General features: G+C 37.7%; 1 protein-coding gene across 2 annotated transcripts in view; it reads left to right on the top strand.

Annotated features, from left to right (window-relative positions):
• wdr7 (WD repeat domain 7) overlaps positions 1-27,500 on the top strand; it is a 100,787-nt gene that overhangs the window by 61,088 nt on the left and 12,199 nt on the right. For both annotated transcript variants that reach the window (XM_026196938.1, XM_026196937.1), the window contains 2 exons: positions 10,813-11,034; positions 20,917-21,103. In XM_026196938.1, coding sequence (XP_026052723.1) covers positions 10,813-11,034; positions 20,917-21,103 — 409 coding nt within the window. The remainder of the gene's footprint in view (positions 1-10,812; positions 11,035-20,916; positions 21,104-27,500) is intronic.

The following is a 27,500-nucleotide window of genomic DNA, read 5'->3' as shown; positions in this document are numbered from 1 at the left end:
TTTCTTGAGCAGTAAATCATCATATCAGAATGATTTCTGAAGATCATGTGACACTGAAAACTGGAGGAATGATGCTGAAAATACAGCGGAGCATCACAGAAATAAATTATCTTTTAAAATATATGCACATAAAAAAGGGCTATTTTAAATTTTAATATTTTTTCACTTTTTTTTTTTCAAATAAATGCAGCTTTGGTGAGAAGCTACATTAAAAAAAAAAAAAAACATTAAAAATCTTACCGTTCCCAAACTTTTGTACATTTTTCTTTAAAGTGTTAGTAGTGCGTTTTATAAAAGCTGGTTTTATACTGAAGGCTTTATTGACATCTGACCCCACGGTCCAGACCGGACTGAACCAGACCAGCCAGCAGTCTCTCTAATATTGACCATATCCTCCGTTTATGTCGTCTTCATATCTGCAGTGTTGTCTGTCTGTCTCTCTGATGCTGGAAGCCACAGTATTGATCTCACCCACAACCCACCGGCGCTTTACCTTACTGGAAGTTGTGGGGACGTCTGTCCTACCACACACACACACACACACACACACACACACACACACACACACTGGTGTCTCCATGCAGCATGTCCAGTGTCTGATCCTCTCACACGTTTCAGATGACACACATCTCTGATCTGTCTCAGACGTGCCACGCTTCAGCTTTTACAAGATCTGAGAAATAATGGTTTGGTTATTCCTTCTTAAAATCTCATTTGTAACTTATTGAACTTATGCACTCTTGCACATGTCAAAATTAAAAGTTAAAAATGTAAAAACTTATAAAAAACAAAACAAATAAATATATATATATATATATTTTTATGTAATATTATTTTTGTTGTATGTGTTTTTTAAATGTAATGAGATTTTATTGAATGTTTTCAAAAGAAGTCTTCTGCTCACCGAGGCTGCTTTTATTTGACAAAAAAATAAAAATAAAAACATTAAAATATTCTTGAATTAAATATATATATTTTTTATTTGAATATATTTAATAATGTAATTTATTTCTATGATTTTTCAGCTTCATTCCTCCTGTCTTCAGTGTCACATGATCCTATAGAAATCATAAATTCTTATATACAAATTAATTGTATAATAATTATTGTTAAATATATGTAATAATTATTCAGTCTGTATGACATAAGATTGATAAGTGCTTACATAATATGATGGAAAATATAATGTTTTTTTTTTTATTATTAAAAAAAATCTAGATTTATCCAAGAAAATAAAAAATAATTTCTATTATTGATCTAAAGAAACCAATTTAAATGGCTGAAACATATATAGTGTGCATGTCTAGTATTAGTTTTTCTTTAATATGAGTTTAAGTGTAAATCGAATAACTGCACACATTGATATGTTTGTCTCAGTTTAACTTTGTTAATGTGAAATGTGCTCAATGTGCTTTGGTTTTTCTGTCATCAGATGTCATTTTTAACCCATTTAACGTCCTCAGTGTGACAGATTTCTGAGTGTAACAGTCTAATAATGTAAGACGGGACTTGATTTACTCGTCATGATGTGTTGACTGAGTTTGGTTTGGATAATATTTCGATAATGAAGGTTTGTGTGTGTGTGTGTGTGTGTGTGTGTGTGTGTGTGTGTGTGTGTGTGTAGGCCTCAATCTCTGTAATTCACGCTTGTCCACAAACAATGAGCCTTCGTTTTTCTTCTTTCTCCTCGTCTCTTTTTTTGCTGCAATCGCGTGTCTCCAATTTTTTCGGGCCTTTTGGAAGGAAGTTAAAAGTCCTGTTTACCGACAGCTTAGAGCTTAATTGACTGGAAGCCAAATAGAGAGTGTTTGTGCTATTCAGCGCCTCGGCCTATTGATAGCGGCGTGTGTGAAAGCCAGCGAGCAGGAGGGCTCTTATTGAAGAGAGACGCGGTCACAATCGCTTTGTGGACTCTTTTATCATGGACACTCGAGCCCCAGTCTCAGCGGACACACACCGGCCGTCTGTCGCGCTATTGAACTGTCTCTCTCTCTCTGTATCACACACACACACACACACACACACACACACACACACACACACACACACACACACACACACACACACACACACAGGGAGAGAGTGTAAGGAAAGCACTGACTGTGAAGAAACACTTTGTGTGTGTGTGTGTGTGTGTTACTCCTGCTAGTATTAGAGATGCACCACAATTTTGCAGATACTGTCAGTATTTAAGAAATAAATAAGGTGAATGTACATTGTTCTTAACACTTTATTCTGTTTAATGGCTGCTATATTGTATAATTTAACAACTAGCATCCATATCATATATTTATGATCAAAATAATAAAATATATTGACACACAAACATACTTAGATTATATTTATTTATAATTGTATTTAATTAAATGACTGCATATCTATCTTTTTGTGGTGCTTATGACACACACACACACACACACACACACATACATATATATATCTTTTTCTTTTTTTTTTTTTACGTAGAGCCAGCTAGGCTTATACAGTATTTTTTTCCTGTAATCATCATTTAAAAAATGCATTTTGTATTTACTTGCATTATCTTTGTGTAATATTCACATTGGTTTTTATTATCTGAATCTTTTAAGTATGACAAATATGCAAAACAAATAAATAAATGTTAATACAGGAAGGAAAAAAAAACTAACTTTTCACGGCCCTATATATAAATATACAAGTATACCTAATATAGGCTTATGTTTGATTTATTTTTCATTTTTATTTGAAATATTTACAAACTATAACATGAAATATCTAAATTCTCAAGTATGTGTGAGTAGATGCATTTTGCACCTTTATATATTATGTTAATTGATCTATAATGAGCGATGGACAAAGTAACCTAATAGTGTAATCTATTAACTATGCATAAAAACCTGTAACAGATATGAGTGTCATGCCAAAAAATATTTTTAATACGACTTCCTCACAATTGTAACATGCTGCTTTTGCAAGGTTCTGTGAAAAAGTTTCAGCTTTTATTTTATTATGCTGTGTGTGTGTGTGTGTGTGTGTGTGTGGTTGTAAGGTTGTAATCTGCTCTGTATTCTCAGTTGTTCTCTCGCTGTAGTTGATTAGGAATCTGAAGATATGAGCGCTGGATCATGTGTGTGTATGTTTTAAAGTACCAAAATGTGTTTAACCTTTAGAAGCGAGGGCTGGAGAAGGTCACGTCCTCTTCCTCCTCACTAATAAATTGCGTTTGCACTCGCTGGACGCTTCTCAAGACCTTCAGAGTCTTCTGACTTGGGCTCCTTTATTTTTATTTCCTAAAATGAGCAATCAAGTCTTCCCAAAATCTCACGGGCTTAGATCGACCAAGACAACCACCCAGAATACCCCAGCAACCACTCGAAGTACCCTAGCAATTTATAAAGTTACACAGGAAATTAAACACTTATATTATAAAACAAAATGTCTCTATTATGGATTTTTGAAACATTCTTTTGAATAAAAACATCCTGCAAAGTTTTAAATCTGAAAGTGCACCGTGTTTAAAGTTATTGACTCTCAAAAAAAGCGCAGACTCTGAATCATTGAAATGAGTAGGTTTTAAAACGAATCCCAAGCCGTTTCATGTTGATGTCAACATGAAACATTAGCACATTGCCCGCCCACTTGTTAGTCTTTTTGCTTGAACTGAATGAAAATGCTAATTCATTCTTTGGTGCCACTTTTGGAGACTTAAAAATAAAGTTTTTCCCTGTTAACGCTGTACACAAAGCAGCACTGCGCTCACAAACGCTGCTTTATCAGGCTTTACAGGCAAGATGGCATTAAAATGAGACCAATCAGACCTAAATCACTAAAGATTAGCGTCACTCAAAGGAAGGGTCAGGAAAACAGAAGTCGAAAATTGAATTGACCAAATTGAGCATTTGCACCCAGCAACACCCATACCAACCTAGCAACCACCTAGCAACACCTTAGCATTCACCCAAGAGTGCCCTAACAACCGCCTAGAATCCTTGGGACAAATAGATTTGTGGTCAGGAATAAAGAAAGACTGAGACTAAATTTACAAAATAGAACATTGGCACCTGGCAACACCCATAAAACCCAAGCAACTGCCTAGCAACCACATAGAAGTGACCATTCATCTTTAGCTGCAAGAGTCCTTGGGATGAATAGATTCTTGGTCAGGAATACAGAAAGACAAAAACTGAGCAGTTGCACCTAGCAACACCCGTAACTGCTTAGCAACCACTCAAAATACCCTAGACACTTCCTTGCAACACCCTAGCAACCAGGAATCAGGTCAGGAATACAGAAAGACCAAACCCGAGCATTTGCACCGACCATAAAACGCTAGAAACTGACTACCAACACCTTAGCAACCACACAGGCTTCCCTAGCAACCATTCAAAATACCCTAGAAACTTTCAGGCAACACCCTAGTAACCAGCTACCAGGTCAGGAATACAGAATGACCAAAACTGAGCATTTGCACCTAGCGACACCGGTAACACACGAGCAACTGCTTAGCAACCACCCAGGATACCCTAGCAACCACTCAAAATACCATAGCAACTTCCTGGCAACACCCTAGCAACCAGGAATCAGGTCAAGAATACATAAAGACTAAAGTCGAGTTGACAACCAAACATTTGCACCACCCATAAAACCCAAGCAACTGACTAGCATCACCTTAGCAACCACCCTGACTGCCCTAGCAACCACCTAGAAGTGCTCTTTCATCTTAAGCTTTAAGAGTCATAGGGATTAATAGATTCTTTGTTAGGAATATAGAAAGACCAAAACTGAGAATTTGCACCTAGCAACACCCTTAACACACTAGCAACCACTTAGCAACCTCCCAGGATACCCTAGCAACCACTCAAAATACCCTAGCAACTTTCAGGCAACACCCTAGCAACCAGGAACCAGGTAAGGAATACAGAAAGAACTTGAATTGACAAAATCAAACATTTGCACCACCCATAAAACCCTAGCAACTGCCTAGCATCACCTTAGCAACCACCCTGACTGCCCTAGCAACCACTTAGAAGTGCTCTTTCATCTTAAGTTTTAAGAGTCCTCGGGTTGAAAAGTTTCCCGGTCAGGAATACAGAACGACAGCCTGAATCGACAAAACGGAGCGTTTGCTTTTGTTTGGGCGTAAAGCGCAGAGCAAAAACAGTGTTTGTTTCCTAGCATGAGATTTCTTGCTCCTGCACTGTAGGGCAGCAGAGATCAATCCTTTCCCACAATCCCCTGCTCTCAAATGTTACCTGCCTGCGTATCGGTGATCAATGGGCCGGCGGAGCAGGCAGTGCATCATGGGAGCTGATAATCCATGATGTCGGAGCGGCTGGTGCAGGAACGCCGGAGCGAGTCGCAGTGCATGAAGCTATTGATCCGTTTCCCAGCGTGAAGGAGCGTCTGCTGCATCTTTCTCATTGTTCTCCGTCTCCCTCTCTCTCCGTTTAATTGATGCTTTCTCCTCTTTGATAATTGTGTTATCTGTCCGCCCCGATCCGGCCGTTTTTCAGATGGAAATCCGCGGAGGAACGGAGCAGTCATCTGGCCTTTTTAGCTGATTTTGTTTGGAGAGCGGCAAATGCGATTCACGTGCAATGACATTACGATAGATCGGCCGGTATTAAAGATACGCCGTCGATACGGTTCATAAATCAATAACCAGAGACGGCGTAATCCATCCCGAAAGACGTTTGTTCTGTCGCTTATTGCATCCGACGTGAAATATTACAAAACGGCTGGTCGTCAGAGCCATTTTCTCCTATTATAATGGCAGGAGTCACAATGATGGCAGTATGTGCTCAGTAATGTTATTGTGAAAACAGCCCGACTTATAAACACTGACAGATGACAATAATAACACGATTGGATTAAATGCATCGGAGAAAGCTATAAAAACATCAAGCAAAATAAAGAAATAATAGTTTGCTTAACATTTGAACCAGGTGTATTTTAAACTTTATCTTCTGATATGAACAAAACTAGTTTATTATAATAATAATAATAACATATAACAATATATTGTTCTGGTATAATTAACTATAAATTAATCTGAACAGTAAATAAAATTTTTAAAATACCATATATTAAATAAAAATTATACTTACAGGTATTCAAATATAATAAAAAAAATTATAGATGTTTTAATATAAATTTATTCCTGAGTTGTTTTTTAATTTGACTGATTTTTTTTTAAACACTTTTTTAATTTTTCTTATTTTATTTGTCAACTGTGTGTACCGCTTTGAGAGTGTACAGTTGTGATTTAGCTGTGTGTGTGTGTGTGTGTGAGAGAGAGAGTATTGTGTTGAGCGTCTGCTGTGTTCCTCATCACAGTTTGATTTGGTTTCACCTTGAATGCAGCACCACTGTATTGATTCACACACACACTCACACACACACACACACACACACACACACACACACACACACACACACATAGAACGACGGCAGCCATGTTAGGCACCTGCAGGATGGAAAAGCCGTTTCTTTCATATTGCTTTCACAATATATGGCCTCTAAATACAGTCACGGCAGTATTTTTAATGCTCAAATGTCACAGTATGAGATATAAAATATTAAAGTGTGTTATTTATTGCAAAGAAAGACACGGAAACACACTTTACTAACAAAATATATGAAGTTTGAGTTTGAAATATACTTGAGAAAAATCATTAAGAAAAAATCCCCTAAAGAACAGTGTTCTTTAAATATTATTACGCTATTATTTTGAATCAGTTTGTATTTTTATATTTTCTGTTTTGATTTTAATTCTAGTTAAAGTTTTAGTAATTCTGTTGGTTTTCTCATTTAGTGTGTGTGTGTAAGAGAGAACAAGTGAGTGTGTGTCTGTGTTTGTGTCTGTGCGTGCGTGTGTGTGAGTGAGTTTGTTTGTTTGTTTGTTTGTTTTTGTGTGTGTGAGTGTTTGTGTGTGTGTGTGTGTGTGTGTGTGTGTGTGTGTGCGTGTGTGTGTCTGTGTGCGTGTGTGAGTGTGTGTGTGTGTGTGTGTGCGTGCAAGCGTGAGTGTGTGTGCTTGTGTGTGTGCGCATGTGTGTGTGTGTGTTTATGCATGAGTGTGTGTGTGTGAATGAGAGTGTGTGTTTGCGTGACTGTGTGATTGAATGAGTGTGCATGCATGCATGCGTGAGTGTGTTTGTGTCTGTATGAGAGTGTGCGTGAGTGTTTGTGTGTGTGCATGAGAGTGTGTGTGAATGAGTGTGTGTGTGTGTGTTTGCGTGTGTGTGTATGTGTGCATGTGTGCGTGCATGTGTGAGTGTGTGTGTGTCTGCGTGCATGAGTGTGTTTGTGTGTGTGTGTTTGCTTGTGTGTGAATGAGAGTTTGCGTGCCTGTGTGTGTGTGTGTGTGCATGTGTGTGTGTGTATGCGTGCCTGTGTGAGTGTGTGTGTAGTATACAGAGTTGACTGTAATATTAATAGCAGCAGCGGTTCTTCATATAGAAACTCACAGAGGTGTTGTTCTGCTCCTCTGAGGATGATCAATATTTCAGTGTTTGTTTTGTTGTCATAGCTTTGATTTTGTCTTTAATATTGCAGGTAAGAAGCGCACAGATACTGATTAAACAAAGATGATGGTATCACATCAGATTTCATACACACAGCCTGAACGGACTCTGTGTGTGTTTCTCATAACTGAAGCATGGAAATGCACTTATGCTGTGTTTGTGAGTGATTTCTGTTGGCAGTGAAACTATGAAACCTCCTCACAGTTTACTGTCACTTATTTCTGTTGTCACGTTTCATTTGCTTTGATGGCGCTGACAGTTTCTTTGGCTGCAGCACTTCTTCACTGCATTGTATGATTAAAAAAACAAGAGTAAATGCACCAGTAAATATAGAGAAAACACTTTTTTTGGATTTAAGCGGAGAGCAAAGTCTTGTAATTAAATGCGCAAAGTGAAATAAAGTATGTATTTGTGTAGTAAGTGTGAGTTAGTAGGTGAATGTCTCTGACTGTGAAGGGTTTGAGAGCTGCTGGTTTGTTTCTGAGTGCTGCAGTGTCCTGAGAGGTCAGAGGTCAGCTGAGAACCAATCAGACGAGGCCGGGGTCAAATTGAATCAGCAGAGATGTGGCCCGAGAACAAAACATTAATGGAGCCAATCAAGTTAGGCCTTTTAGTGTGAGGCCGGAAGAAATGAAATAATATGATTGTTTAGAAAATAATCGGACAGAAACGAAGACAAAATCTGCTCTGACTTCTGCAGTGCAATAAGAGAAACTTCTCCTTTGTCTGAGTAGTGTTATTTATTACTTGTTTGTTTGTAATATGAAATGAATGGCTTACACTCGATTTGACACTTATCATGTTACTATTATTAATTGTGATTTTAATAGCAGCTCCACAAATGCAAAAGGAACAGAAAACACAGATTAATTGATCAAATATTGCTATATACAGGTATATTTGTAGCAATAGCCAACAGTACATTGCGTGGGTCAAAATTGTTGATTTTGTGCCAAAAATCATTAGGATATTAAGTAAAGATCTCCCTCTTTTTTCTTTTTCTTTTTTTTGTGATTAATATGCATTGTTATGAATTCATCTGGACAACTTTAAAGGCAATTTTCTCAATATTTAGATTTTTTGCACCCACAGATAATCATAAGAAACCATACATCAATGGAAATATGATTTATTTAAAAACGAAAGCGTATATAGACCCTTATGACTGGTTTTGTGATCCAGGGACACATATTAGTTTATTGTTTATTATAAAGGAACAGAAAACACAGATTAATATATCAAATATGTGTTTATTGGTTTATTACTGGAATTATTGATTATATCTGTGTGTACATCAGGGATTTAACAGGATGGATGCGTTTCTTAAACCTTACATGGTTTCTGACAAAATCATTACAAATGTTTAATGAAAGCTTGTTCTTTTACAAAAATATGACAAACAAACAAAAATAAATCCATATAATGTGTAATAAAATTTTAGCAAATAAACATCTTTAGTAATATATACTTTATATATTTTTATGGCTATTGCTGTTATAGATTTAAACAAACATTCATCCAGATGATATTAGAACCATTTGTAATGTGTTAATTGACATTAGTGCAGATTAAAATAAGCATTTATCCGTTGTGAGCAGATTGTGAACTGTAATATCTGTGCTCTACATCATCATATGTGTCTATATTGTGGCCTCAGGCGTGTGTGTGTGTGTGTGTGTGTGTGTGTGTGTGTGTGTGTGTGTGTGTGTGTGTGTGTGTGAGACTAATTGTGTGTCCCGTGATGGGGGGCTCCTGCGGTACACACACGTTTGGTAACAAAAGAAGCCCGTCCAACCGCACCCCACACTTCCTCATGCAAACACCCCTCCGGCTCTCTTTATGGCCCTGTGTGTGTGTGTGTGTGTGTGTGTGTGTGGCACGTGTCCCTCCAGCACAAGGCCCTGACCATGACCCTGACACACACACACACACACACTCCATTCAAAGCACTGTCTGGACTCTGAGCACAAAGCCGAAGCACCTCGAGTGCCGCAGTGTTAATTCAGACAACAAATTCATTTGACCAGAACAAAACAACATGTGAAATATTACTTTAGTTTCCTAAAAAAAAAAAAATGTTTTCATATCACTTTGCATATTATTTTTAGGGCCGGGACTCGATTAAAAAAATTAATCTAATTAATTAGAGGCTTTGTAATTAATTAATCGAAATTAATCGCATTTTAATCGCATATAAATATTTGATCTGAGAACAGTGAGAAGTATTTTTTTTTCACATGGATTTATAGTATACCATTGAATAATGACTGAATACATAAGCTTAAGCAACAAAATATTGTTTATTTTTGTTCAACCAAGTCTAGCAGACCAGTGCAATTTTTGCCATGAAGTGTAGCAATAGCATATTTAGAAACAATTTAGAAATAGTACATTTCAGAAATTCAGGAAGCTTATAGGTGCTGGAACCTTCTGTAAAGTGTTTTTTTATATATATTTTATATATAAATACTGTCAATTACATTCAGAACATTGGAAACCCTGACTATTAGAAAACATCTCTCTGTTGCTTCAGAGGCCAAAACATACTAAGTCCAGCTCTCAATAACCTTGGCCAAAACAATAAAGAGTTCAACATAAACTGTTGCACCAACAAAATAATACATAGTTCAACATAAAGTGTAAAGTTCACGCTAGCTGCTATATGTTTTGCGTTGAGGTGATCCTTGAGGCTCGATGTGCTGCAGTGATATGCGAAGCGAACGCTAGTTGGTGCTTCAGTATAATCGGTCCGCCGAAACTCATCCAGTGAGAAACGTTCCGCGGTGCAAAAATAAGTTATTAAAAACGCGGGAATTTTTTTTCTGTAATTAATTAATCTTAGTTAACACGTTATTTTTTGTGTAATTAATTAATCTCAATTAACGCGTTAAAGTCCCGGCCCTAATTATTTTGCTTCATTATTTTTAAGGATTTACTCATAAGACTAGCTTTTTATTATTAAGGATTTATTTACATGGATAAGAATGGCTTATATAATTTATTTTATTTCATTTTGTTTGTATATCCTGAAAATCTATTTATTAATTTATTTTGAATATTTTTCAAGATTTACGTGATTACTAGAATTAACTTTTATCGATAAGATTTACTTATTGTTATTGTTAGTATTTATAAATTTAGTTAGTGGTGATTTATTTTACTATGTTTAAAGATTAAAGATGACTTACTCATTTGTTGTACCTCTATACATCATTTTCAGTTGAACGTTTTCAGAAATCAGTGGCTACAGAAATGAACTGTGATGTTGTTTTATGTGTGTGTCTTTAAGTGACTCTGTGTGTGTCTGTAGGCTGTCTGTCGAACCTGCCGCCGAACGCAAAGATCTGTAACTCGTACGAGGAGCGGAGGAAGCAGGCGACGGCCATCGTTCTGCTGGGAGTGATCGGAGCCGAGTTCGGTGCAGAGATCGAACCTCCCAAACTACCTTCCCGCGCTCGCACCAGCACTCAGGCTCCTGACGGATTCGGTCTGACCACCGGAGGATCCAACTACTCACTGGCCCGACACACCTGTGAGTGCACACACACACACACACACACACATACACCTGTGAGTATACACACACACACACTCGTTTGTTTTTGTGTAAAGTGTGTTCATCCCATAGGTGTAATGGTTTCTATTCTGTAGAAACTGTATATTCTATGGCCCTTCTCCAACCCTACACCTAAACCTAACCCTCACAGGAAACTTTGTGCAGTTTTACTTTCTCAAAAAAACTCATTCTGTATGATTTATAAGAGTTTTGAAGAATGGGGACATGGGTTATGTCCTCATAAGTCACTCTCTTCTTGTAATACCTGTGTCAGACCCATGTCATTATACAGAGTTGTGTCCTGATATGTCACAAAAACAAGATCACACACACACACACACACAGCTGTGAGTACACACACACACACACTTGTGAGTACACACACACAGCTGTGAGTGCACGCACACACACATACACACACACACTCACACCTGTGAGCACGCACACGCACACACACAAACCCCCCTGTGAGTGCACACACATGCACACACACACACTTGTGAGTACACACACACAGCTGTGAGTGCACGCACACACACATACACACACATACACACACACACTCACACCTGTGAGCACGCACACGCACACACACAAACCCCCCTGTGAGTGCACACACATGCACACACATACACTTGTGAGTACAAACACACACACACCTGTGAGTACACAGACACACACACACACACCTGATCACTCCCATGAATCATTATGAATGACATACAGTCTCTTCACTCTCAAACTTCTTATGTACAGTATATACAGTGGTGGTCAAAAAGATTACAATACTATTATTTTCAGCAGCTAAAATGTTTTTTTTTTTTTTTCAGAAGTCTGTTATTTCTATCTTTTGCTGGAGTATGTCAGTAGTAAATATAAGTTTGCTTTTCCAAACATTTATTTGGCCATTAATTGTAATAATCCTTGAGATTTTTGTCTGACAACAGCCAGTGCTCCAGGTTTTTGTGATTTATATTAATACATTTTTTTTAAATGTACAGTTTTATATACTGTACTTCTGTATAGTTTTTATGTTTCTATTTCAGTTTTTATTTTTAGTTATTTGACTACATCAAGTTAATCTAAATGAAAATAAGAAATATAAGATGAAACTTATTCAGTGCACTGGAATATTGTTCAAGTGCACTCGGTTAATATGAGCATTATTCTATAGGCTGTGTGTGTGTCAGTGTGTGTGTGTTTGGAGGGTTTTCTGTCTTCGAGGTCAATTTGATGGTCAAAGCGTCTGTGAGACCTTTAGGAGAATCTGAACCCGTGTTAGTGTGTGTGTGTGTGTTTGTGTTTGAGCTCAAAGTGGACTCATGAGTCATACTTTACCTTTGTAAAGAAACAAAGCTGTTTGCCTGAGGCCAGTGACAAGGTCAGCTAGGAAAACACACACACACACACACACACATCAGAAATCTGTCTCACACTCTAGTTTTCAAGCTCTTTTAATTTTTAAAGCCCATGCCTCTCTCTCTGTGCATGTGTGTGTGTGTATGTGTGTGTGTGTGTGTGTGTGTCTGATAGACTCTTTCAATTAGTCTGTACCCAGGGGCAGCAGAAAGCTTGTAACGTCCCTCCATGTTGAGTGTGTGTGTGTGTGTGTGTGTGTTATTGTGTGTATTGTTCGTAATGTGAATGTCTCGAGGGTTTTGAGGAGCAATTAGACAGTTGCACGTTTTAACATATTGAGCTGTTTTCCAACACTTCAGATGTTTTTGCACAGCATCGAATGACATGATTTCATTAATAGACACTAATATCAGTATTTTTTTCCACACACTTGATTAAACTCAGTATAAAATGTTAAAATGTGTGTGTGTGTGTATATATATATATATATATAGATAGATAGATAGATAGATAGATAGATAGATAGATAGATAGATAGATAGATAGATAGATAGATAGATAGATAGATAGATAGATAGATAGATTGATTTGTCCCAAGAAATTAAAGATTTTATGGTTTCCTTTTTAGCTAACTATAATAAAATATTTAATTTATACATTCATATATTTTAAACTTAGTCTTATTGGTTATTGACCATAATTGCCAGTAAATCAATATCCACCAGTATCTGTTGGTAAATACTATACAGAATATTGCATATTTTACAAGCACAGTTTTATCATCATTACCAACCATTTCCACTGTTGCAGTCTGGTAAAAGTGAATACACCCCCTGTATAGTAAGCAAGAACCGAGCTCAGCGCTGCAGTGACAGGAAGTGATGTCACAGTAATGCAGTGTGTGGGTGTTGCTGTAAATCCAGTGTGCTGAAGGTATTCCCTGTTTAGACACCCTTTGTTTCTCTCTCTGTCTCTCCATCTGCCGCATCTCTTACCAGTTCAACTCCATTGATTTTAACTTCACTTTTGATTTGACCACAGCAGAGGCAAGAGACAGACAGAAAAAAGGAAAGACAGACAGACATATAGACAAGCGGATAGAGAGAGGGGAACACAGACAGACAAAAAGAGATGGACAAGCAGATGAACAGATGAACATAAAGACAGATAGACACACATACAGAAAGACAGACACACAGGCAGACAGACAGACAGTCAGATGGACCTACTGACAGATAGACTTACACAGACAGACTTATGAACAGACTGACAGAAGGACGCACAGGCAGACAGACAAACAGACAAAGTCAGACAGATGGACAGGCACAGGTAGACAGACAGACACAGACAGAAGGACAGACACACAGACAGATAGACAGACACAGGCAAACAGACAGACACAGACAGAAGGACAGACACACAGACAGAAAGACAGACAGACAGACAAAGGCAGACACAGACAGAGGGACAGACACACAAACAGATGGACAGACACAGGCAAACAGACAGACACAGACAGAAAGACAGACAGACAAAGTCAGACAGATGGACAGACACAGGTAGACAGACACACACAGACAGAAGGACAGACACACAGACAGATAGACAGACACAGGCAAACAGACAGACACAGACAGAAGGACAGACAGAAAGACAGACAGACAGACAAAGGCAGACACAGACAGAGGGACAGACACACAAACAGATGGACAGACACAGGCAAACAGACAGACACAGACAGAAAGACAGACAGACAAAGTCAGACAGATGGACAGGCACAGGTAGACAGAGAGACACAGACAGAAGGACAGACACACAAAAAGATGGACAGACACAGGCAGACACATGGGCAGGCACAGGTAGATGGACACACAGACAGATAGACAGACAAAGACAGAAGGACAGACACACAGACAGATGAACAGACAGACAGAAGGACAGACACAGGTAGACAGACAGAAGGATAGACACAGGTAGACAGACAGAAGGATAGACACAGACAGATGGACAGACACAGGCAGACAGACAGACAAATGGAAAGACACAGGCTGACAGACAGACAGAGACAAAAGGACTGACACACAGACAGAAGGACAGACACACAGACAGAAGGACAGACACACAGACAGAAGGACAAACACACAGATGGACGCAGTGTTAATTTTGACACGAAATATTAATTTAGTTTTAGTCTTAGTCTTTTGACTATAATTCTTTTTAGTTTTAGTCAAGTTTAAGTCATCTGATTTGTTTTAATTTTAGTCTTATTTTAGTCGACTAAAATTGCTTGGTATTTTAGTCGACTAAAATTGCTTGGTATTTTAGTCGACTAAAATAAGACTAAAATCAATAACAGATTTACTAGACAATTTTTTACAGCTGGTATAGGAAACAAACTTAACCAAAATATATAAAACACAAATTCAACTTTATTTCAACACAACTGTGTCTTTATTTCGATTCAAAAGCTTTTATGCAGCAACAAACACTGTCATGATAATGTAAACAATAACTAGCTGCCAATTGACCATCAATAAAAGAAAAATAAAGTTAAGTCCAGGACCTTAAAGCTTACAGCTGAGCTGAATAATAAGTGCATACATTTAAAGTAAATATTTAATAAGTTGGCAGCTAGGTGGATAAAAAAAAGTAACAAGATTTTATAAGGTATTCATTTGTCTAGCAATATTGTATGTTTTAAATACTACAATATTGCTAGATTTGTATGTATAATGATAGGATGTGAACATTCATGTTTCACATGACTAATATAGAAATATTTGTGATATTGTCAACAAGCAGAACATTATAAAATATACTAAACATTAGTATTAATCAAATGTATTTATCATGATATTACGTATTAGTATTGTGCTCGCATCTAATTTGAAGAAGGGGCTATTTTACAGTACTTTTCAGTTCGTAATATTTAATGCTACAACATCTACGCACTGCAGTCTTACAATTTTGCTTAGCTCAATAAACAAAAGAACATCGTTGTAAAATTACATTTGAGAAAATGTCCGGGTGGCTCGTCTGTAAATGTCTTTTCAAATTGGTTGTGTTCTTGCCACGAATGAGCGCTCCGCGTGCTTTACGCTTTGTTTTGTTTTGTTCGTCGTCAAACGTGAAGTGAGCTGTGGACATTTTGTCGCTCTTTTAGACAGTAGGGACTTTAAGCAACAGCTGCGAATGGAACGGCTACATCGACCGGAAGTTTGCCGTCACACCGCTGTAGCCAAGAACGTAAAAGTCACTAAGCAACGGTAAAACAAAACAGCGCAACGCAGCATTAATTCATTTATTGAGATCCAAAAAAACATATAATTTAAAAAAGCAAGAGAAGGATTGCTTTTGGCGTTAAATGACAATCTTTTGTCAGAAGAGGAGTTTTTAATATTGTATGATGTAAATAAGTCTAAAAATATAACATTTATTTACCTAACCTCTCACGTTGTAGCGACTCTGGCAAATCAGCTGTTCTCCCGTAGTAGACAGTTAAATTAGAACGTCACAAAGTAGCAGTTAAATTCGCGCAGGCGCAATACAACGCCAGAATGGCGTTGCCGTTCCACCAGAGGCTGTTGCTTAAAGTCCCTATCACCTCTTCGAATGCCGACTTCCCGGGAGCTCATAAAAACTGAAAACCTTCGCTTCACGTCTCAATAAGTCAGGCTCTGATTGGTTCTCTTCTCTCATGCAGTCTGTTCTGTTTTGCCGGTTCTTTTGCTCATTCCTCGCATCTCTCCCGTCTGCTGATTTTATTTTCGTCACAGTCTATTTTCGTCTCGTCCTTTATTCGTTGACGATAATGTCAATCAATTTAGTCATAGTTTTAGTCTCCATCAGTGCCTTCTATTTTAGTTTTCGTTTCGTTTTCGTCAGCAAAAATATATTCGTGACGAAAATAATGACGAAAATATTTAGTCAACGAAATTAACACTGGATGGACGGATAGACACAGATGGACAGACACACAGACAGATGGACAGACACACAGATATATGGACAGACACACAAAAAGATGGACAGACACAGACAGAAGGACAAACACACAGATGGACGGATAGACACAGGCAGACAGACACAGACAGAAGGACAGACACAGATATATGGACAGACACACAGAAAGATGGACAGACACAGACAGATGGACAGGCACAGGCAGACAGACAGACACAGACAGAAGGACAAACACACAGATGGACGGATAGAAACAGGCAGACAGACACAGACAGAAGGACAGACACACAGAAAGATGGACAGACACAGAAAGATGGACAGACACAGACAGATGGACAGGCACAGGCAGACAGACAGACACAGACAGAAGGACAAACACACAGATGGACGGATAGAAACAGGCAGACAGACACAGACAGAAGGACAGACACACAGAAAGATGGACAGACACACAGAAAGATGGACAGACACAGACAGATGGACAGGCACAGGCAGACAGACAGACACAGACAGAAGGACAAACACACAGATGGACGGATAGACACAGGCAGACAGACACAGACAGAAGGACAGACACACAGAAAGATGGACAGACACAGACAGATGGACAGGCACAGGCAGACAGACAGACACAGACAGAAGGACAAACACACAGATGGACGGATAGAAACAGGCAGACAGACACAGACAGAAGGACAGACACACAGAAAGATGGACAGACACAGAAAGATGGACAGACACAGACAGATGGACAGGCACAGGCAGACAGACAGACACAGACAGAAGGACAAACACACAGATGGACGGATAGACACAGGCAGACAGACACAGACAGAAGGACAGACACACAGAAAGATGGACAGACACACAGAAAGATGGACAGACACAGACAGATGGACAGGCACAGGCAGACAGACAGACACAGACAGAAAGACAAACACACAGATGGACGGATAGAAACAGGCAGACAGACACAGACAGAAGGACAGACACACAGATAGATGGACAGACACACAGACAGATCGACTGACGGACAGACAGAAAGACACAGACAGATGGACTGGCAGACAGAGACACAGACGGCAAAGAAACAGAAAAAGACGGATGGCCAGACACACAGAGACAGAGCGAGAGACAGGAGGGCAGAGGGTCCTGCAGAAATAAGGAAACTAGAAATGAACATCGTATATGACCCTACAAGTCATTCTATATTGCTTTGTGTGTGTGTGTGTGTGTGTGTGAGAGAGAGAGAGAGAGAGAGAGAGAGACAGTTTCCAGTAAAACGCTTGTGGGTGTTGGAGCTAATGGTTTAAATATCTCTCTCTCTCTCTCTCCATCTCTCTCTCCATCTCTCTCTCGTCCTCTCTTCGCTCTCTAATTAGCTTCCTGTGGCCCAGCCTCTAATGTGGCATGTTTATTGCTTTAACTAACCACTCATTAGCCTGGCTGATGTTTTGTCAATATTAATTCATCCATTTAAACCAAGTCAAGTCTTAAACAAAGATGTTTGCTTTGAAAAATGGACTCAACCTGTTCGGCCATCCCGAGAAACGGGACAATAAATTTGCAGGAGATTCTTCTTCCTGTCCAGACAGGAAATGAGGTATAGTGTTATGTCTCAGCATGGCAGTGTCCGACTGCTCATTCGGACCAAGTGCCACCCTTTTAGACAGGGTGTGTAAATAGAGGATAGGTTTAGCTACTAAAAAAAAGGTCAAGAGTGAAATTATTTATAGTTCAGTCTTGCATGCATAAATGATCGCATTGTATTGAATGTTGTAATTGACATTTTGACATAAAGCGATTAATTTTGCTTAAGTTTCATATATGAAATTTAGCACATTTCTCTTAAATTCGCATTACTGTAATCTTCATAATTTTCAGTAGTAGTTATTTTCATTTTCTTTTTCTTTTTTTTTCTTTTTTTCGTTTTGTTAATCTGTCAATGATTTAAGTGAAATATATTATGTGTATAGGGCTATATTCCTTTTTTATTCTGTTTTCTGCGTTCAAATAAGCGGTGCAGGTGCATGTGATCTGTTGAATCCATCTTACTGTTCTGTTCCTGTCAAAATGTCATTAGTTTCCGGTTTTGGTTTTGGTTTTCATTCCTTGAACCGATTCGGAGCCCTGGTTAGCAGTCATTAATTTAATCAAGTAATCCTGGCTAAAGCTCGTCAGAAGATTTAATGCTCTGAGTTTATTCAGAGACTTTAAGAGCAGCTCTTCAGTCGAGTGTTTAAGGTTAAAGTTTCACGTCTCTCACTTCCACACGATGGATTTGTGCCGCGGTGTTGGGAATCAAAGGCCGGATTAGACTACAAACCACACACTGCTCTTAAACCTCGGCGCTGCGCTCCGGAACAAAGCAGCGAATCCCGGAGCGCTGGAGGATGTGCTGCTGTGCTTCACACTCACAGGAGGTTTGATACGTCCGAAGCGACAGGCGAGATGTGTCCGCTGACCAACACAAACACACACCAAACTGACCTTACACACACTTAAGAGCAGAAACACTGAGGTGACTTGGTTTCGACTACACTGTCATCAAAAAAAGAAATGGCAAAGATTCTAGAAGCTTTTTAGAAGTAAAGAAATTCACACTTTTATTCAGCAAGGATGCATTCATTTGATCAAAAGTGACAGTAAAGACATTTATAATGTTACAAAAGATAGCTTTTTAAATAAATGCTGTTTATTGTTCTTTCTATTCGTCTTTGAATCCTGAAAAATTAAATGTAGCACAGTTTCCACAAAAATATTGTGCAGCACGACTGTTTTCAACATTGATAATAATCAGAAATGTTTCTTGAGCAGTAAATCAGTTATTAGACTGATTTCTGAAGATCATGTGACACTGAAGACTGGAGGAATGATGCTGAAAATACAGCTGCGCATCACAGAAATAAATTATAGTTAACAGATATTCACATACAAAACTGCTTTTTTAAATAATAATATAATTTCTAATTAAACTTATTTCAGAATTTAATTTTTTCATCTAATATTTCCATTTGATTTTGATTCAGCTTAACTACTGAATTTTTTAAATTAAATTAAATAGCATAAATTATATTTTCAGTTTTCATTTAAATTTCAGTTAAAGTTTTAACTTTGTCAGTATTATTTAGGTATTTACTGATGTATATAAAAGTGAATGGGAAATGAAAGCACATTATGAAATCCAGCACACATCCCAACACACACACACACACTCTCTCTCTCTCAAACACACGCACACACACACACGTTTGTTTTAGTGTAAAGTGTGTTCATCCCATAGGTGTAATGGTTTTTATTCTGTAGAAACTGTATATTCTATGGCCCTTCACCAACCCTACACCTAACCCTAACCCTCACAGGAAACTTTGAGCATTTCTACTTTCTCAAAAAAACTCATTCTGTATGATTTATAAGTGTTTTGAAAAATGGGGACATGGGTTATGTCCTCATAAGTCACCCTCTCCTTGTAATACCTGTGTCATACCCATGTCATTATACACACACACACACACACACACACACACACACACTCTCGCACACTCTCTCACACACACACACACACTCAAACACAGACAGCTGAAGTCAGTTTCTGCTGAAAGCTTCGACTGGAGTCCGTCTGCATCAATTAGCTCACCTCATTGTTCTCTGTTGCCACGGTAATTACCCGGCGACCTGTTGCCGTGGCCACAAGCTCACGAGCAGACTCCGATAAATCCAGACGATCATTGTGTGTGTGATTATTAAGCAGCTGATCTATAACAAATAACATAAACATTGATCAGATCCGCTGATATGTGTGTGTGTGTGTGTGTCTGATCACATGTGCTGACCCCCCACCCTCCCACACATTGACCGTTGTCATGGAGACAGCATGTGTGGCTGTTGTGCACTAATAGAGGCCTGCAGTGGAGTGAAGGAGCCCCTCGTTAGCGCTCCGCTGAGAGATAGACACACACACACACACACTGACCGCTTTGGGGTTTGTGTCCAACACCATGTTACCTCAATTCTCTGACCTCTTTTGAACAGGGAACATTTTTAAGATTTTCTGCTAAATGTGGCTTGGGTAGTCTTTTCCAGATCCCAGCCTTTAAATGGGGGGGGGGGGGTGGCTGCATTTATTTGTATTTTTGGAAATTGTATAAAATATATATATTTTTTAGATCCCAGCACCTAGATGAAAATGTGTTTTTCCACATTTGCTTTGTGTGTGTGGTTGAATTAAAATATTTTTTTTATTTTTAAAAATTGTGTTTTATTTAAATTGTTTTAATATTTGCTTTATTTTTATTTACTTAACGTACTGACTTCCTACTTAGATGTTTTTTTGTACACAATTCTGATTTAGTTTTAACTTGTGATTATTTTTGATTTTGAGTTTGACACTCAGACTCCTAGTGTGTTCAGATGCACGTGACATCATGTTGATGTGTGTAGTGACTGATGCTGTATTAGCTGAGCATCAATATTTCCACCTACAGTCATGATAACGGCTCTGGTCATTATGGATATTAATTAGCATCTGTCTCTCAGGTAAAGCCCTGACGTTCCTGCTCCTCCAGCCGCCCAGCCCCAAGCTGCCAGCGCACAGCACCATCCGGCGCACAGCCATCGATCTGATCGGCCGCGGCTTCACGGTGTGGGAGCCGTACATGGACGTGTCGGCGGTGCTCATGGGTCTGTTGGAGCTCTGCGCCGACGCCGAGAAGCAGCTGTCCAAGTGAGACGCACACTTTTTTACTGTACAACACAGAGTCTCAGGGAATTTGGTGTATTTTAGATGAATAAGTCAAAAGTTGGGCTGTTCCATCTGTAAATTTGGGAAAAATTACAGTCAGAAACTCAGAGATCTACAGTATAACCCTTCAAAATAAAAGTTCGGCTTAACTTGAAGAAATTATGACAAATATATAAGTATTGTGTAGTACTACTGTTTAATGAGACACATTATTTTCACAAATTACAATTTTTACTTCCATATATTAACAGCAAACCTTTTGTTGTGAAGCACTTTGATTGCCTTTCTTTACTAACCTTCGTTTTTGATAATAAATGTTGGTTTTACATCATAAATCCAGAAAAATTAAAACAACAGAATTTCTGAAAAAGTTAAAACATTTCGTTAGTAGTTTATGTTTAAATAAATTATTAAACCGTTCAAGTTTTGTGAATGTAGTTGATTTGGCATGCTTTTTGATTAATACATTTACAAATGTAAAAGATTTATATTATTCTAAACTATTAAAATGGCACTTTTAAAATTAAAAAAAAGTAGACATGCATTTTGTGTATTAAAATTGTATTTAGCCATAAAACCAAATATATATATACATATATACACAATACATGAAAATGTAAGCATCCTGGTATTTTTTAAAATAAAATAAATGGATTTCAGTGGGCCCTACAAATGTGAAGAATTTATATAAAAAAAAAAACGTATTAAATTTTGTACGCTTAATAATTTCAAATTATTAGACATGCTTTATTTTATTTTATTTATTTTTTAAATTTTTCTAACGTTTACTTAATTATGAAAATGGAGTCCAAAAAATTTCAAATGAAAAAAAAAAAACATAAAAATTATAGCAGAAACAATAAAAATGGATTTCATATCAAAATGATTTTGATTAATTAGACATGTATTTTATTATTATAAAATTTTATTTAACCATAAAAAGTAAATCCAGGAAAACTTTATGAATCAGAAATGAAATAAATGATTTTTTCCTTCAAATTAAATACAATAAATAGTTGGTAAATGGTGTAAGTTTTATGATGTCAGTTTTTTGATTGCTACGTACCATTAAAATGTATTTCAGAAAAACTGAAAAGGAAAAACAACAGAATCTAGAAATAGTAAATTTGAAAAAACGAATTTGAGAAAGCCGATATCATAAGACCCTAGCTTAGTCTGCAGGGGTTTTAAACACTCATAAGCAGCATTGGTTAGTTGTTCAGAGACTCAACGCTTCTGAATCAGTGCTGAAGTCCTTCACAGCTGCTCCAGATTCTCCTCATCCCCTGACAGACGAGAGGCAGGATCTAATGCGATTGGAGCCCATTAATATGATGTAATGATGTCTCGTCCTCAGGATGGTGAAAACCTCCAACCGTAAGAGGAAACCCATTCGTCTGGGCCTTCACCTCCGCGCCCAAACGCCCGCAAACCAGCTTACGTCCAGCCTGACCCGCTCATTAAGACGAAACCTGAGCCGGAAAAAATTTATTATGAGTACAAATATGTCTGCGTGGAGCGCGTGCTAATGCTGTTAGAGCCAAATGGTGCTCATTTTTCAGCCGTGATTACGTGTGGCGTACATGTGAGTCTTGAGTGGAACGACGACGATGATGATGATGATGATGATGATGAAGATTATCTTTCTTCTTTGACCTCCAGACTGAAGCAGGGCAACGTTATCTGCTTTTAAAACAACAAATCTATTTAGCGACATTCGAAGACCTTTAGTTTGAGAGAGCGAGAGAGAGACAGGAAGTGATGCGCGTGATGTGATGAACTGAATGTTTTATGGAATCTGTACAAGTGCAGTTAAAAAGATGATGGTTTCAATTAGACCAGAGACAAGAAATATAATCTTCTGGCTAAATTAATTATTATATAGCATTCGGTTAACTTAACATGAAGCTAGTTTTAAACGGATCAAAATGTTTTATATATATATCAAACATTTTGATCCGTTTAAAACTAGCTTCATGTACTTTGATGAAAGGTTTTGATCCACTTTAAATGTTGAATGTTTATTTTTTGTTTTATTTACATTTTTATGTAAATTACTGATTTGATTTAGCTACTCATTTAGACTAATTTTATTTTCATTTATATATATATATTTATATATATATATATATATATATATATATATATATTTATATATATATATATATATATATATATATATATATATATATATATATATATATATAATTTCTATTTATTTTTTTATTTTTTTTATTATTTTTTTTCATGGCCGATTGCTGATTTTCTTTTGTAAGAGAGACCTTGCTGATTCAAATTTTCAGCATACACGAAATATATACCTTTTTTTAAATACAAAAACATGTTTAATAAAAAGATAAATAAATTAAGCATTGCATTTCCCCCAATCTGGACAAAGTTGCAAATGTTCTCTCACTTAAATATCTCTCCAAATAGGTAGTAATAGCAATTTATATAACAAAAAAGATGACATTTCCCACTGTTTCTTAAATTGTCATTTTTTCGCTAACCTTATTAAATGTGTCATCTTTCACATCAAATTCTTACATTGTTTAAATTAATTCAGAATAATAAGAAACTGCAAATGAAATAAGTATGAACAAACTCCATCTTTCTACTTTAGCAATCACAGAAGCTGCATTAGATGCATTCACACAGACTGTTCCATGAATGCATTTACACTGGAACATTTTGAATGCATAAAGAATTTTATAAGATTAATGTTTTAAATATTTTTTAAACCTAGAAATAAGAAATGTTGGGGAAAATGCAATGATAGTTTTAAATATGAAACCAAACCAGTATGTGGCGGCGAATGACTGTTTGTTTGAATGAGTGAGTCATTTAGTCAACAGATTCGTTCAAACGGCTGATTCATTCAATATGTGATCATTTTTATTTTATTTTTTTAACTTTGTTGAGAGTCTTTCTCTCACACTCACTGTGAAAACTCTTCTGATACACACACACACACACACACACACACACACACACACACACACACACACACACACACACACAGTGCCTTGTTTGATGATTCCCATGCATAAGTATTCATACCCTTTGGGACCATTGAAATTGTGCTCAAAGCATTTATATTACTTGTAGATGTTACTACACTTCGAGTAAAGTTAACCTGTGGCAAATTCAATTGAATTGGCTTGTTTTGAGCACAAACATCTTAATAAAAGGTCTAACAGCTGAAAATGCATATCAGAGCATAAACCAAGCCCCGAGGTCAAAAGAACTGCGTGTAGAGCTCAGAAACAGGTTTGCATCAAGCCACACATCTGTGGAAGAGTTCAGCTTCACTGAATCATGGAGTTTACACATACAAACATAAACACTATTTAATATTTATTACATTATTAAAATAAATATGATTTGTATACATGTTTAAATTAGGGCTGTCAAAAATAGCGCGTTAACGACGTTAATTAGTTGGTTGTCGTTAATTGCGTCAAATTTTTTAACGCATTTCACGCATGCGCAGTGTGACAAATTATGCAGGTCAGGAAAGTCTCGTCGATCTCTGAATTCTCAAGATAGTAAAAAACAGCGGCGAGCGCCGCGACGAAAACACAGAAGAAGCGTAAGGTTTACCCCAGTTACTCTCAAATACATTCATGCCAAGCTCGATAAAAAGAAAGACTTTAGTAGTTGATACGCTGGAGCTTCTTCCTGTTATAGCGTCCTGTGTTTCACACTGTGCATGCGGAGAACGCCTACATGCAATGCAGCGAAAATTACAGCTGTTTGGAAAAGCATATGCATTTTTACTTGGTTTTACTGGCACTTGAAGCCTTCAGAACGTGAAAATATCGATCCTAAAGTATTGTGGCAGAGCAAATGAACACCTCCCAAAAACAAGAGTGCCCAGAGTGCTGCTCATGTGATGGTGGAGCATGTTTGTGTTTCTGAGTTCATTCTTTCGAGTTTCTCTATGCATAATTTCATAGATATGTGGCAATATTTAACCACTGGTTCACCTCTTACACTATCTGTAGTTAAATGGCATGGTTTGATATAGTGCTCAGGTAAATTTGATCTAAGTAAATGTTAAACTTTTGAAATTCAGAAAAAAAGAACCACATGATGAATCAATACATGAATATAATGTATCTGTGTCCTGTTATTTATCTTTTGGTATGCATTTCAGAAAAAAAATGGTTAGGATTCAGGTGTAATTGCAAATAGTGATTAATCATGATTAATCCACTGAAAATTCGGATTAATTTGATTACAAATTTTAATCATTTGACAGCCCTAGTTTAAATATATTATAAAAAAATTATTGTATTTATTTATTTAAATGACCAGGATGTAGGATCTCTTTGGACCTTTCACAGCATCAAGAGAATATATATAAATATGGTTGATCTTTTATTTTCAATGTTTTTTGTACAGAATATATAAATAAATATGGATACATTTAAATAATATATTAAAAAAATAGTATTTGTTCGACCAAAAATACAGTGTTTAGCCGTTGTTTTGAACTATTTCAGAACATTTCATACTTTTTGCTCCTAATTTATAAGGGAAAAATATATTTTTATAATTAACAACAAACCATCATCTGGTCTTTGGAGCATTTCCCACAGGATAAAGATCTCCAATCACTGATTTTTGTAAATGAATCAAATTAAAAAATTAAATAAAATGAAAACTTATGTGATTAGTCTTTATCACTCAATACAGGACAAAAAAGATAAAGAAAGACTACATTTTGTCTCCTCTGTGATATTCTCATCTCTCTTTCTCTCCGGTGGCTCATGTTTTATGCTGACGCTCCTGAGATTAAAGTGATTGATCAGATACTGACGGATCAAGGAAGCACTCGGCTTTAGAGACTCGTTCATTAGCTCAATTACACACACACACACACACACATGCTCGCTCACAGACACTCACACACACTCAGACACTCACACACACTCAGACACTCACAGACACTCACACTCACACTCACACACACACACACACACACACACTCACACACAGACACACTCACACACACACACACACACACACACACACACACGCTCGCTCACAGACACTCACACACACTCAGACACTCACACACACACACACACTCACACACAGACACACTCACTCACACTCACACAGCACACTCACACAGACACACTCACACACACTCAGACACACACACACACACACACACACACACACTCACACACAGACACACTCACTCACACTCACAGACACACACACACACACTCACACACAGACACACTCACTCACACTCACACAGCACACTCACACAGACACACTCACACACACGCAGACACACACACACACACTCATAGACACACACACTCACACTCACACAGACACACTCACACACACACACTCACACACACGCACACACACACTCAGACACACACACACACACACACACTCAGACACACACACACTCAGACACTAACAGACACCCACACACTCACACACACGCAGACACACACACTCAGACACTCACAGACACACACACACACACTCACACACACAAACACACACACACACACACACACACTCAGACACTCACAGACACACACACACTCACACACACGCAGACACACACACTCAGACACACACACACTCAGACACTAACAGACACCCACACACTCACACACACGCAGACACACACACTCAGACACTCACAGACACACACACACACACTCACACACACAAACACACACACACACACACACACACACACACTCAGACACTCACAGACACACACACACTCACACACACGCAGACACACACACTCAGACACTCACACATTCACACTCTCTCACACACACACACACACACACACACACACACACACACACTACTGTAGTTTGTAGTATCCCACAGATAAGCTTGAAATGCTTTCTTATAGATGTTTTAGCATTTTTTTAATTCAATTTGCCTTTGAATTCAAATCAGAAACAAACATTAATCTGTATACTTTGTCTTTGTGTCTTTTAAAGCGGTTTGTGAAGGTCAAACTCTCTTTGGTTTGCAGTGAATGGTAGAGCGCAGGGCAGGGATCATCATGAAGGTTTTCTCTTTGTTTGAGCTCTGGCACATTTACAGCGGTGTTAAGATCGTTTCTGTAACGCAGAAGCTGTGAGCTTTGAACAGGATTTATCGACTCTTCCGCTGGATCGAGTTTGAGCGCTGAGATCTGAGCGCTTTCTCTCTCTCTCTTCTGTGTATTGTGTTTGTGTAATGTAAAGATCGACAGAGAAACTGGAAAGAAGTCTCTCTTAAAGCCCCAGTTTGACACATGCAGTAGAAACAGCTCTAACAGTTTTTAGAAATTTGATCTTTGTATTCATGTTAACTTCATGTGTTTTTAAATTACATT

Source organism: Carassius auratus, chromosome 21 (assembly GCF_003368295.1).
Source record: "Carassius auratus strain Wakin chromosome 21, ASM336829v1, whole genome shotgun sequence".
Taxonomy (NCBI): Eukaryota; Metazoa; Chordata; class Actinopteri; order Cypriniformes; family Cyprinidae; genus Carassius; species Carassius auratus.
This window is presented reverse-complemented; position numbering and strand designations above follow the sequence as displayed.